The 14,620-nt window shown below is 41.0% G+C and overlaps 1 protein-coding gene across 2 annotated transcripts in view; it reads right to left on the reverse strand.

Annotated features, from left to right (window-relative positions):
- Positions 1–4,223: 4,223 nt before the first annotated feature.
- LOC125879286 (histone acetyltransferase KAT7-like) overlaps positions 4,224–14,620 on the reverse strand; it is a 33,361-nt gene continuing 22,964 nt past the window's right edge. For both annotated transcript variants that reach the window (XM_049561061.1, XM_049561060.1), the window contains exons 14-15: positions 12,231–12,337; positions 4,224–12,056 (exon numbers count right to left, since the gene is read on the reverse strand). In XM_049561061.1, coding sequence (XP_049417018.1) covers positions 11,958–12,056; positions 12,231–12,337 — 206 coding nt within the window. In that variant the 3' untranslated portion in view covers positions 4,224–11,957. The remainder of the gene's footprint in view (positions 12,057–12,230; positions 12,338–14,620) is intronic.

Consider the following 14,620-nt stretch of genomic DNA (forward strand, 5'->3'; position numbering starts at 1 on the left):
TTGTTCTAATGTTGCTGCTGAAGCTCGCGGTTTCGCTTTCGTACTATTCAAATATGACTACAACATTTCACCCCTGCTTTATTTTTCAGGAGTATCTCAACCTGTGAGGCTGGGCAAGAAAAGTGAGTTTAATTACACCACGAGGACGACACCACTGTTGTCTTACTTTTTATTATCATCATTATTATTATTATTATCATGATTATTCAACCAGTTAAAGATCATTTGGTTTCTAATGACCCTCATGGAGATCTGTGTTTGTCTCCACCAGGAAATAAAGGGGAGATGTTTGTTGGACTCATGGGCAGGAGAAGTTTAGGTGGAGGTAATGCAAACTTCTTAATGCAATGATACAACAATACTCTGGTGTAAGAAATGTGTAATCTCATGCTTGTTTTCAACCACCTCTGATGTTTATGCTGAATAATGTGGGCAGGAAAGTTTTTCTCTTTTATGATTTCTCCTCTAAGTTTTTATTCAATTCAATTTATTATTGTTATTCACAATAAACAGCAGCCGAAGTGTTGTCACACACAAATCCAGGTGCAGTAAAGAACATGTAGCAAACACAACATTCAGTATGGACAGGACAACATTAAAGTGCATTGCAAATACTCATAGAATACAAATAGGTACCTGCAGAGGAATAAATGTTGCACGGTAATAAACTGATAAAACAACAAAATGATGTTCTGGATAACAACGAAAATTTGTTTCAGATTATATTAAAAACAAATAAAAGCTCCGTTAATAATTAACTTTATTTATACAGCACCGTTCATACAAGAAATGCAGCACAAAGTACACACATGGAATTAATCCATTTTTATGTCTGGAACCTCCGTCTACAACGGGCTTGAGTTGCGCCCTTGTTTGAGGACTTGGCTCAGATTCCGGATTTACTCCTTAACGAATCTGATCCCGTTTGATTCAGTGGTGGGAGCCTCTTGTGACCGCATGCCTTTGCTGATGTCGACTCCAGCAGGATTCGACCTTCCGCATGGAAAACGAGTGCTCTAACCACGACACTAGGGAGGGCGTTTCCCTCTGATGCCGCCGAGTACTGTTAAACTATAACGGCAGCGGGGTGTCGGTGGCTTAGTGGTAGAGCAGGCGCCCCGTGTACAAGGCTGTTGCCGCAGCGGCCCGGGTTCAACTCCAGCCTGTGGCCCTTTGCTGCATGTCACTCCCTCTCTCTCTCCCTTTCATGCTTGTCTGTCCTGTCAAATAAAGGCTAAAAATGCCCCAAAAAATATCTTAAAAAAAAAAACTATAACGGCAGCCGTCCGTGTATCACACCAACGTTAAAGGATGGCTTTTATTGTCGGCGTCTGACGCTGCAAGTCACTGCCCAAGCAGTGTGTCCCAAGCGCCAGACTTCGGAGTGAAACTGGGTTGATCAGGAAAGTCAGAGCGAGTTAAAGTCTAAATTGAACAGATATGATTTTAGCTTTCTTTTAAAAATATTCAGCGAGCAGCTTCTCTGATATCTGTGTATTCAGTAGCTTTGGGGCGTCACTGACAAAGGCTGCATCCCTGATCGTCTTCCAATAAACCAGCAGCAGATGATCGCAGTGTTCTTGGAGGCAAATCGTTAACAAGGGATTTAGTGATGTAGCTCAGTCCCAGCCCATGCAGGGCTTTGTATACAAGGAGGAGGAGCTTAAAATCAATTCTGCATGAAACAGGAAGTCAGTGCGGAGCAGCTCAGACTGGCCTGATGTGGTTCATAGCCGAGCTGCAGAGTTTATGGCTGCAGCATCGTTTGGCTCAGCAGAGATGTACAGTTGCGTGTCATCTGCGCAACTATGGAAACAAACATTGTGTTCTCTAATGATGTCACCAAGTGGCAGCACATCCAGTGAGAATAATACTGGACCAAGGAGGAGCTGCTGCACCTGTGTGTGCCGCCATTTTGAATTAATCTTGTGGTGTTTTTCATTTTGTGCTTGAAAGTGTCAAAACTGTATTTTCCTCATTGGATGTGAAACGTCTGCTCGAGAAATCTCCAAATATTTTTATCTTTTTGTCTTCCAGATGTTGAGGAGGAATGGACATCTGACTCTTACTAAGGAGGAAAGAAGAAACAAAAAGTAGTCAAAGTTCAGATTCAACCTTAACGTCCTGTATCAGTCAGTCCTGTTGTTGATCAACAGGACACAGAGCGTCACACAGTCGGATCAGGACAGACGGCCGACACACCAGTTAACTGGAATTGTTTTAAGCTGCTGCAAATCACCACCTATCCAACGCTGTAATCCACTGTATATTGTTATCAATAAGTCATATTATATATAATCTATGTACATGTAAGGCTCATGTCTTTTACGAGAGTTTGCTTATTTCACGCAAAATCCATTAAAGCTGATGACATAAGCTGAGTGTGTCTTTGTTCTGTGTTGAAGAGTGATGCTGCTGAGCTGGAAAGTTACAGGCTCAGCGTTTCAGATTTAAGGGGATTTAAAGTGGTGAAGGTTGCAGATTGCAACCAGCTGAAACTTCTCCCAGTTAGAATTCCTTAAATATTCATCATTATCCACAGAGGTCTCTCCAGAACAAACAGACCAGCTGATTTAAACTGGTGACAACAGTGATAAAAGCTGTTTTACCCTTAAAATCAGTGTTTATCTGAAACTTCTCCCGGTTAGAATTCCTTCAGTGTTCATTGTTAGAGTCAACAGAGGTCTTCTCTTCTCCAAAACACCGGATCAGGTGATTTAACCGGTAAAAACACTGAATAAAGCAGTCATTACAAATCAGTGTTTCTCTGACACGTCTCCTGGTTAGAATTCTTTCAGTGTTCCTTCAGAGGTTTTTTACCGGGAGCCGAATTATCTGCAGCGGTCCGAATCAAAAAATTCTTGGTATGACCTCAGATGATTTGTTTAAAGTAGCTAAAAGACACTTTAATGTAAGTTTAAGTGTGAGATACTGACGAAAGTGACTCCTGCTGTCAGATAAGCACCACAAATACTGACTCAGCTCTCAGATATTGTTTTGTGTCTTTTCCTGGTTTGAAAAGCTGCATTTAAGTCATTTTCTTACTTACGATACTTATTTTTCAAAAATCTCACTGTAAGTATTTTGTGAAAGCACTAATAGCGAACTCTAGAATATTGTAGCAATATCTATAACGAGGTATTTGGTCAAAATGTTGTCATATTTGATTTTCTCTGCTGTAATTTGAGGTATTATTGATGAAGGACGGCAGAAGAGATCCCTGCACACCAGTACAACTGGGCTGGACAGCCACAAAAAAATGTTCACAGACTGAGATCAATACAAAAAAAGTCAATTTACTGAGAACATCCGTGCACAAAAACGCAGGTGACAGATTCCTATCAGGCGTGATCAGTCAGCTGCTGCCACTAATTAGATGAGATCAACTCTTTTTTTATTTTGTCATTTTTTTCATATATTTTATATATTTATTCATTATTATTTTATTATTTATTTTTTTAAATTTTTTATTTTATTGATTTTTTTTGTGTATAGTTGTTTTTTCAACTCTTTTTGTATATATTTTTTTCATGTATTTATTTATTATTATTTCATTATATTATTATTTATTTATTTAAATAAAATATGTTTATTTTATTTCATTGACTTTTTTCTGTGTATAGTATTTTTTGTACATTTGTATACATTGATGTTTGAGGATGTTGTGATGTGTATAATACTCTTTAGACAGGTGATTGTGATTTGGTGGTCAGGCTCCTGCTCCTCAGAGTTGATCTCATCTGATTAGTGGCAGCTGCTGATTGATCGATCACACCTGGTAGGAATCTGTCTGTGTCTATATCTGTTCTGTGAAGCACATGTCAGCAGCACTGATGACAGTCGAGGACTGAAATGTTTGCTGCACTTGCACTGCTGACTTTGCAAGGTATTATTGACACAAATCTGACAGGTTAAAGAAAAGTTACCACTTTACTAGATAGTGGTAACATTTTTGAAATGTATGGAACAAAATCACCAGGAGAGCTGCTAAAAGTCTCAACTGTAGATACACATCATGTCATCCATCCACTAACACGTCACCACTGACACTCATTCTGAGTGGTTTGTCTTCTCATCGTGAACAGATCTGACGTAGAGGCAGAACAACGCCTCCTTTGTTTGCTGTTATGTCCGTACATTCCTTGTATACTACCAACTGACCGGACCCAAACAACTCTGTTGCCGTGGGAACCAGCAAACACACAAACTGACCACACTCAGCCTTTGTTTCACCGTTTGCATTTATTGAGGAGGAAGGAAGGGGGAGAAGCAAGTACAAAAGCACGACTGAGCTACATATCGATGCCACGCTACGGTTTGTGTGTCGCTGCTTTGAGTGCGTAGTTTAAAACAGGTAGCAGGGTGCGTTCAAGTGCTGCAGTACTACAACAGCTCACTGGTGGCCTATGGAAGGTGATGGGATATAACTGGGACCCTTTTCAGATGTGTTAATAAGCTGCCTGTCTATAGCTGCCACTGGCACACAGAAAAACTGCACGACAACAGGATGAAAAATAAAAACAGACATCTAGACAGAGAGGTTTCTAAATTAAAAAAAAAGGCTTGTCTTAAAGGGAAGACTTTCTTTAATATGATCATTTGTGGTGTTGTAATTTAACATTTAAAGAAATACTTCACACCCCAAATAATTTTTGGTGTATTAGTAACTCACCCTGTGTTTCGTTGATTTATGATGGAAACTTTGTTTTTCTCGCCTCCACAGTGAACGAAGAATCCAAAAACTGATGAAAGTCATGATGAAGTCATAGGAGTCCACGTGTGTTCACAAACTCTCACACAACATGTGCAGTATAAGCCAAGTCTCATTAATCCAGTCGTAACCTCAGTCAGCCCTTTTCAACAGGGAACTGATCAGAAAGTGAAACTTATCGATGCTCTCGTTAGAGCCAGACTCCATTGACAAAAACACTACTTTTACATCACTGAACACGGGATCTGCTTGTGTAGCGCTGCCTCAATCAGTTAGTTTGTCTGTTTAATCGTGTGAGATTCAGTAAATCTGAACTAACGCTCTAACACGCCAAAGTCACACAATAACAAAAACACACTCACTGATGTTAGCAGCAATGAACCAGCAGCTTCGGTATTCAGTGAGGTAAAATTGTTTTTCTCAATGGAGTCTGGCATTGATCAGTTTCAGTTTCAGCTCAGTAACAAATCTGTGTCATTTATTTGTCAGTGTGAGTGAAATGGTCCTGCAGTGAATGTGTCACAGTGGGACTAACACACCCAGATCATGTGACTCCTGCATGTATACAGTCAATCAGACCCAAACTGGCCGAGGCGCTCTGAGCATGCTCCACAGTTTCCGCCCCGGGCTTTGACCCGGAAGTCCAACAGCATTAAATGTGTAAGAGAAGAAGAAGCCGGTAACAACATGGAGAAATCTACATCCAGAGCCGTGACTTTTTGGACGGACCAAATGTACAGAGCTGTAAAGTTGTCCACCATGGTAGCAGTTAGCTGCTAGCTAACCGTAGCTAACTTGTTTGTCCATTGTTTGGTCTGTGACGTAATAGGTCAACAGGAAAAAGGTCCAATACTAACAAGCTGAAAAGGGGGCATATCTCCACCTATCGTAGAGGAGTCGCACATACTTGGCTCAATAAATGGATTCCCCTCCCGTGCTTGTATACTGGGACAAGGACAGTAGACCAGTTAGATGTCCTCGTCCAGCCGGGACTGTAGAAACACTTCACTGTGACTGGAAACGTACCGACTGACAGAAACAGTGACAAACGAGCAGCTCCGTGTTCAGTGAGGTAAAATTACTGTTTTCGTCAGACTCAGAGTTTGTCTCTGAAGAGAGACAGGTTTCAGTTTCAGTTCCCTGTCAAGACACGCTGTTTGTTTTGGAAAGTCCTGAGCATACAGCTGGATAAATGAGACTTGGATCAAAGTGCATGAGTTGTGTGAGAGTTTTGACATAGTTTTGCTGTTAAACGCGGCCCCTGTTTACTTCAGTTAATGAAGAGTGCTCGTCCTTTTTGGATTCTCTGTTCACCGAGGAGGCATGCACATTCAGCATCAACACTCAGGGAGTTATTTGAATGCAGAGCCTTTTCAAGTAAAAAAACAAATTAATTCAGATTTTTGCAACTGTGAGATATAAAATATGTTCTCTGCTCATGATGGAGTGTTTGTTAAATATCAGTACAAAATGGCGGCACTAAAGTTTTTAGGAACCCAAACAAAAACCTTGGATTATCTTAAACACTCCATCATATAACTGAAGGAATAAAAAACTGTCCCTGTCACGTATCGAACATCATCATCATCATCATCGTTAAGAGGTGTGTTTTAGGATGGATTCTTCCTTTCAAAGTGCACTTTGCCGTAAATGCACTTAAGAATTGGCGAAACACTCGGCTCCCTACACTCACTCAGAGATGTGTATTGAGAACAGGTGCTAAAAGGATAAATGTAGTCGGTTGAAACGCATGGCCTGTTTGTATTGATTTAAAGTCTGCATGTAAGACCCGAATGAGGACAAAAAAATCAACCACAGGGTTAACACATGAAACAAACACATGAATCCACAGATGGTTGAGAGGAAACACCATAAAAACACAAAGCAAAACAGAAAGACAACATTTGTTACACTGTGAAAGAAGAGAAGCTCGTGTAACTGTCGGCTGTGGTCTCCTCACATGAAACTGTGTCACAAAAGCTACAAAACAAAAAAACAGAAAGATGATTCAATCTGACATCGTTGGCCACACACCTCCGATTTCACAGCCAACTGCTGTCTGAGCTTATGCACAACGTTTAAAGGAGCAGCTCCACATTGTTGGGAAATATCAAGCAGCGACCTCCGGGCTGAAAACTGCAGTTCCTCTGATGGCCACTTGAGGCTGAAATAAACATGTTTACAGCCTGGTACAAAAAACAGTTTTGGTTTCCATAGTAAAAGTTGCCAAACTTTAACACCAAACTCGAGGCTTCCTCGACATCCTGGTGGCTTCCTTACATTATTTTTGCGCAGTCTATGAACTTGATGTGCTTTGTTGCAAAAGATGAGCAGACTGATATCAACCTTCTCATCCAACTCTTCTTGAGAGAGTTAATATTTCCCAAAATGTCAAACTGCTCCTTTAGCAAACCTTAAAAGCTGGTTCCAAAATTAAAAAGTTGATGCAGATCAATAAATATTTAGATTGTCAATGAAATAAAATGTGTTCAATCATACACAGAGGGCTGTAAAGAACAGCTAATGATACAGAGATGCTGCTGATGGGACCGAGCTCACCGGTCTCACACACACAGATTATTTTCCAAACATGTTGCAGCAGCAGTTATGTCAGTAACAGGTAGTGACAACGTGCAGAAGTGACGTGTTTTGATTCAATGATGTCACTTTTGATGACGGGAGATAAACGTCTGAAATGTAAATGACTTCTGCCACTGACGTTTACATGCACAAAATATTCAGTTTTTTACCCTTATCCCCCAAAAAGACAATAGTCCTGTGAAGCCGTCTGCATGGGTAATGAAAATGAATATTACACTGATATTCCTGTTTACATGCAGCTGTGCATACTCTGATTAACATGTCCTAATGTGTCACTTGTCACGTCGAAATATGGAAAAGTAGAACGGCTGTTTGTGCCTGGAATTCTTTAAAGTTTTCCTCGTCTATTCCTTCAACCTCCTCCTTGAAATGGTCTGCGTTACAATACGTGCACATATCCAAAACCCTGTTGCTAACCAAGTCTTTCATAATGTTTAAAAGTGGGTGTGTTTCTCCTTCTGACCCGAGATGTGGGCTTTTTTTTGGGCATGTATCTCGACCCTACAGTAAATATATAGTAAACAGACGAGAGGCTTTGTGTTGCAAACTGCAAAACTTACAAATGCTCTATATGCCCAAAGAATGCTCCTAAAACCTGGATAATATTGACACCTATCGTAATCAGAAATGCTGCATCCAGAATAAAGCCTAATTAATGCTCGGGTGTGTGACACTTTTGAAGAGTGTCACTCGACGGACGGCTTGACACTTTTCTCTCATGTTGTGCACATGGAGTATTTTCTTGTGACGCGGACATCGTTATATTTTGTTGCGCAATGTGCATTCAGCGTCTCTGTCCACAGAAGCAGCCCTCTGCTGCCCAATCTGCCTTCACCAGGCTGACTGACAGCAGACATTTACTGCACCTAAATATTGTTCATGTCTGCACCAGGGCAAGAAATTAATGGCGTTTGTATGTATTAATTTATTCATTTTATTTCCCCCTCTCTTCATAGCAAGTGAGGGGGAAATATATAAATGTTAATAAGATAAAAACAAATATATAGCGGGACATTTGTGTGCTTTACACCAGTGGTTCCCAACTGGTCCAGGCACGGGGTCCAGATTTCCCCTTGATCATTAGCTAACGGTCCACACAGTCAAATATATTCAGTGTCTCACTTGCGTTTGGCTCGTGTGCTGTCTCTTTTAAGTAGCTATCCGTTAGTCATTCAGTCTACAGCAGGAAACAGCACTTCAAAACAAAAGCTCTATGCCGGAAATTCACTGTACTTTAAAATAAAGTGTGCTGTTTGCAAACCTGACACATTTGCAAGACACTTGTGGTCAACAAACAGCCCTCACCAGGCTGACTGACAACAGTTATTTACTGAACCCAAATATTTTTAATGTCAGCACCACTGAAGGGAATCAACAGTGAGTGTATATATATTAACTATTGATTTTATTCCCCCCCTCATAGTAGTAGTGGCACTGTTGTCGCCACACACCGAATCCGACCAACATTCAGCGTCTCTGTCCATAGAAGCCGTCAGAACTGCCTTCACCAGGCTGACACACAGCAGACATTTACTGAATCTAAATATTTCACATGTTAGCGACACAGGAAAATCAATGGTGTTTGTATATATTGGCTCACAGACAGACTGGGAGCTGATCAATCAATGAATGTCAAGTTAATGAGACTAAAACACATGTACAGTGGGACATTTGTGTGATTTAATCAGCCGTCTGTGCAGAATACTCTTTACTGGACAACGACCGTGAACAAAAGCAGGGCGTCTCTGGTTACCATGGAGATGTCTGAAACCTTTTGCCGAAGCATAAATGGAAAACGTCTTGTGACTGTTTAATTTCTGTTGAGCGACACTCGTCAAAAATGTCACGCGCCCAAGCATAAATCAGCCTGAACAGAATGTTTTTAACATGAGCCGTATTAAATTTGGACTATTGTCAAATTTGGAATAAAAGTGGAATATTAGTATGCATGTAAACGTACACATTGTCTTTGTTGGTACCTTCCAAGAGCTTCTACACACATTTGAACCTACGTACAATTTCAGGATAAATATTCATATTCACAAGGAAGCCCGTCCTAGAGTTGACATTCCATTCTACCAGACCTTGTCTTTCACGTTCTACGCAGTTAACATATCATTTTAAGAATATAAATAGCATATATATTTTTTAAAAATCTAGTTAAAAAAAACAAACACTTGCTTTAGTTTCACATGTTAACACAGAGAATAAAAAAAGGAAAATAACGAAGCTTAAAATGGGCCGTTGTAGCTTTTATACAGTGGTAAACCTTAGAGGTAGAGAAAGTATAAAATATCATTGAGAACATTAACAAAACCACCACAGAGAACACAGAGAGGACGTGTTTGTGAGCTCCAACACTGAGAACATATCATGAAACAACACAGCCGGCACTAAGATATAAGGTTAAAAAAAAGAAAGAAGGGAAGACACCACGTACGGGTCACATCCTGGGGACACAACACGGTACGAACGCGGCCAATGGCAGCTATAGCTTCCTGACTAATGGGTGTGACGGGTTATATAACGGACACGAGGTGTGTGTTTGTTGCATGAGAGAGACGCTGAGTTATTGATGAGCTCTGGGTTCAATCAGCCGCCGTCAGCGTCAGTTTGTACGCTCTGCTCTGTTGAATGTTTGTGACACAAACACATCTGACCTCAGACCATCTGACAGTAACTCTTCATTTCATATGTCTACACTTATTTTTTTTTTAAAGACAGAGTTGTAAAATCTTAAGTTGATGGGATGCATGACGTAAAGCAACATCACTCTGCATCTGATGCCCACTCTGAACACAATTAAGTACCACAGTGTGTGAAGTAGGGCTGCAGGATATACATTTATTGTCATGGCATAAACACACTGAAAGGCTGCGATACTGCACTCTGATTTCTTTTTAGTTGATAGGGTATCAGTTGAAAATCCCATTCTTATTTTTTAGTGGTGTCTTTTGAGTTCAGTTCAATGTTCAATTTCTTCGATAAAAGCATGTTAGATTTAACGTCTTTTAATTTTTTTAAAGGAGCACTTCACCCCCCAAATGATCATTTGTATATCAATTACTCATCTCGTGTTACATTGAATTCACATAGAAAACGTTTCTCTCGTGCCTCTACAGTGAGCAGAGAATCAAAAACCTGTTTTTTTTAATTGAATTAACTGGGGTCCACGTTTAACAACAGCATGCAATGCAATGCATGCGTTAGTGAAGTACTGAGCATAATTACACTGCACCAATTGTGTGAGAGTTGTAAACAGATGTTTGGATATAGTTCTGCTGTTGTTAAATGTGGACCCCAATGACTTCAATACAGTGAGAATTTTCTCTGTTTCTGGATTCTCTGTTCACAGTGGAGGTGTGCAAGAAAAACACTGTTTTTTTCATGAATCCAGCTCAACACGGGGTGAGTAACTGATATGCAAATGATCATTTCAGGGGTGAAGTGTTCCTTTAATTCAACAAGCAATTTGTTTTATTTTCGTACTGTACTGAAATCAGCAGAAACTGAGTACACTTTACAATCTATTTATTTATTGCAAGTAACATTGTTATTGTGGTATTCAACGTTATATTTTTCTCATACTGTGCAGCCCTAGTGTGAAGGGACAGAAGTTAAAACAAGATACTATTTCATTCCTGTTCTGATGTTTGTGCGGCTCTAACAGAAATCATCAAGCCTTCCCCGGTCTGTTTGAGAACTGTGTGTAGTCATGTGACCTGAATGATAAATAGAGGTCGGGACTCGTACTCCTAGAAACGTCATGTATTTTCGTCCTGTTTAATCACAGCCAGCTGGTCTGTGTCTGACAAAATTCATTGCATGAGTCAACGAGCTGCTGACCTGCGTTCGGTCAGCGCAGGTTCAGATCCGCCTGCCGCAGATTGGATTAGCGGGCGTGTCTGGTGTTCTGTGTTAATCAGGTGTCTGCGAGAAGGTGCACTTATAACGCACAATTACTTTCACTTTCCAGATAATAAATGAGGTCGAGGAAGTATCAGCAGGGATCCTGCGTAGACAGACATCACCGGCTGCTGCGTAAGCTTGTTATTTAACGTTGTAGTCATACTGTCTGTCGGACATTTAGTGTCTTAGTGAGAGCTTGAAACCAAAAATATAAAATCTAAATATAAATGATGCATTGATTCTCTTCTAGTTCTCGTTCGTCACTAAGCCACAGAAACATCCAGCTGGTGAAAAACACCGCAGTTAACTTTGAAAGACATCTGAAGCTGCAACACTGCTTCTTAACACTACCACTAATTACCAATTAGAGATTTACTTGTTTCTTTTAATATTTCAGATGGAAACTGACTGCAGCTTGGTCACATTTCACAGAGCCAGATCTCACAAACTGACCTCACACAGCCAGGTGGTAAAATATTTCTGATTATTCATTCATGTATGAGCTCCAGATTCCTGCACATTTGCCAGTGTTCGGTGGCTGATGAACCCAGAGTAACGGCTGACTCTGTAAGTAGCTGACTGTGCTGTAGCTGCTGAAAGCGTTTCGTACAGGAGTGTGTGTGTGTGTGTGTGTGTGTGTGTGTGAGGGTTTAGGCTCAGGGTCTGTGAGCATGCCAGTGTACACGGAGGATCTGTCTGTGTGTGTGTTGGGTTTGGAGTGTGAAAGGAAGCTCCTCTACGTCCCTTTAGGCGGTGTCCATTTTAAGGCTTTGGGGTCAATGGTCTTGCCGTTACCACGTTTGATCTCCTTGGCCTTCCAGTCGTCGATGAGGTCCTGCAGAGAGAAAACACACCTCAGCTGGCTGCACTAATGTGGAGTTTGTACGTATGTCTGAATCTGCGACAAGTTTTGAACTTAAAAAGCGACGAACAATCAGCTGCCAGCTGGACGAAGTTTTCTACCAGACAGAAAAGCATGTAAGGAAGTCGGACTTGTCTTGTTTCCTACCTGTCTCTTTAAAACCAGGTGCTTTCCCTTCCAGTATTTGAGCATCTGGAGAGATTGCAGTGTGCTGACAATATCCACTGGGTTCACTGCCGTCTCCTGACTGATCTCTGTGAACACAAAGGTGAGACAAGAGGAGGTCAGAGCGATGGGATCAGGAAAGAGACTAATGTTACCTTTCCACTGAACGATATGGCACAACTCTACTAAACTTAACTTGCTCTATTTTGGTCTTCCTTTAGCAGCAGTAGTTGATAGTGCCTGTTTTCTTTTAGATACACCTCGACTGAGGCTCCAAGCGAGTGGAGCCGATACTAGAAGGTAGAATTAAAACACAGCAGACCACTGACACAAGACATCCTGCACAAAACAACCAGTTTTAAATATCCAAGCTACTGTCATTAGCGACTAGGGCTCCACCCGACTGAGAGTTTTCCCAGTGGACTAGTCTCCTGCATGTTTCTGATATGAATGTAATGATGAAATGATATATTTTGGTGGTTTGAGTTGAAGGTGTGAGAAAGAATAGTATCAGTAACATTGTTAACACTGTGCTACATTACAGAGAAATACAAACCGTACTAATGAACCTTCATTAATATAGGCCTATATTTTATCTCCAAGTGCACGTCACACACTGAGCGAGCCGCCTGTTAATGACGCTGTGGGCTAATGGGCATGTAGCTACTTCCATGTTTCACATGATACGTCATGTTTGTAGTCGACCAATGAAGATGAGTTTACATATCACCTTGGGTTCGTCCTTCACCTTCTCAAAATGATCCCACACTTTGGATTTCCTGCCCGACATGTTATTAACTAGCCTGTGGAATAACCGCAGGTACCAGCCCTGGAAACTAACCTGACGAGGACACTTCCTGTGTCTGTCCTTTCAAAGTAAACTCACACATGGTCCAGTCATATAGGTTTGGATTTATTTTGGCAGGGTGCAGCTCTCAGCAGAGTTTCACTTTTTTTTTTTTTTTCACGACTAGCAAACACAATTTTTTTTTGTACACTACGCCACACGATTGATGAAGTTCAGACATTCCTCTGTTTGGTTGCCTATTAAAAGATCCTGTGAGCACTTAAGATGACTTCAAGGCAATTTCATGTGGCATCGCTATGCAGGTCAGTTGAGAATTCCTCCCACTCTGAGGGAGGTACGACCTGCAATGGAAAACAAAATCAAGAAAAGGACCTGGTACCAAAAAGGTGAGTCAAGCCGAGTTGAACCATGCAGTGCAAATGAGGCTCCTGAGTTAAATGCTAACACCAGCATGCTAACAGGCTCACAGTAGCCCTTTTTAGATAGGAATTGTGCAAATTTGCAGGAAAGCCCAATCAGTCTTCTTTCAGCATTGGCAGTATAAAAACAAAATCGGGGAGTGCAGCAAAATGCCGCCTACCTACTTTTGTTTATACAGAATGTGCCTTTTTCGGGGCAATGGGGGGCGTGAGCAAGTAACAAAACGTGTAGCTCAGCGTGTGACGTAAACAGTGACGTGGGAGGGAAGCCGCGGCTGGTCAGTCCTTCGTGCGGCGTCATCAACAGCCCCTCCCACAAGTCATCAACAGCGTTGCAGAAGGCCGCCTCGGTCTGTTTAAACTAAAAGGGTTCCACCAATATGTCTACCCTACGAGGCGGAAAATTGGGCACCTTGGATCAACTCGCCAATCCAGCTCTGTGTGTCTAAACGCTCGCAGCTTGCCTGCAAAACGGCCCAACATTCACCGAAAATCTAGCAGTGTAAAAGGGGCTAGTGACAATGTTAAAAAAATAGCTTGATGTTTTTGGAAATATGCTGTTTTTGCTTTCTTGCCAAGAGTAGATGTAAAGTTAAGACATCACCAAACTCACATCAGTTCATCCTGAGTGGGACGTTAATGTGAAAAATTGAAATTTAATGGCCTTCTGATAGTTTGCGAGATATTTTACTTTGGACCAAAGTGGTGGGCTGACGCATATCGCCTCTCAGAGTCCAGCCATCAGTGTCATTAAAAACTAGCATGGGGTGATGATTAAAAACAAACACTGGGCTCTAAGATGTTGATGGATTTACAGTCACAATGACACAGCAGTGAAGTCTGACCTCATGAATTATTTATATGCTTAATGCTAAGTTATTTTTTTAATCAAAGATGACTTCGACAGCTTTCCTCCGAGGTCAGTAAAAATGAACTTTTTATGTTTTAGATTTCAGAATAGTGAACACACTCAGTGACTTCCAGCATGGATAATTTCTCTGTGAAGTTCCATTTTCTTCACAACGACATCAAATAATTTAAAAAGAAATCACAGAGAGAATTTTGTTTTGCTAAACAAACATCTTTATCATTGTTCAGGCTCGAGACTGAAAATCCACTCAGCATTATGAAACATTAGCTAAAGT

The sequence above is a fragment of the Epinephelus fuscoguttatus genome, linkage group LG19 (assembly GCF_011397635.1).
Source record: "Epinephelus fuscoguttatus linkage group LG19, E.fuscoguttatus.final_Chr_v1".
NCBI lineage: Eukaryota > Metazoa > Chordata > Actinopteri > Perciformes > Serranidae > Epinephelus > Epinephelus fuscoguttatus.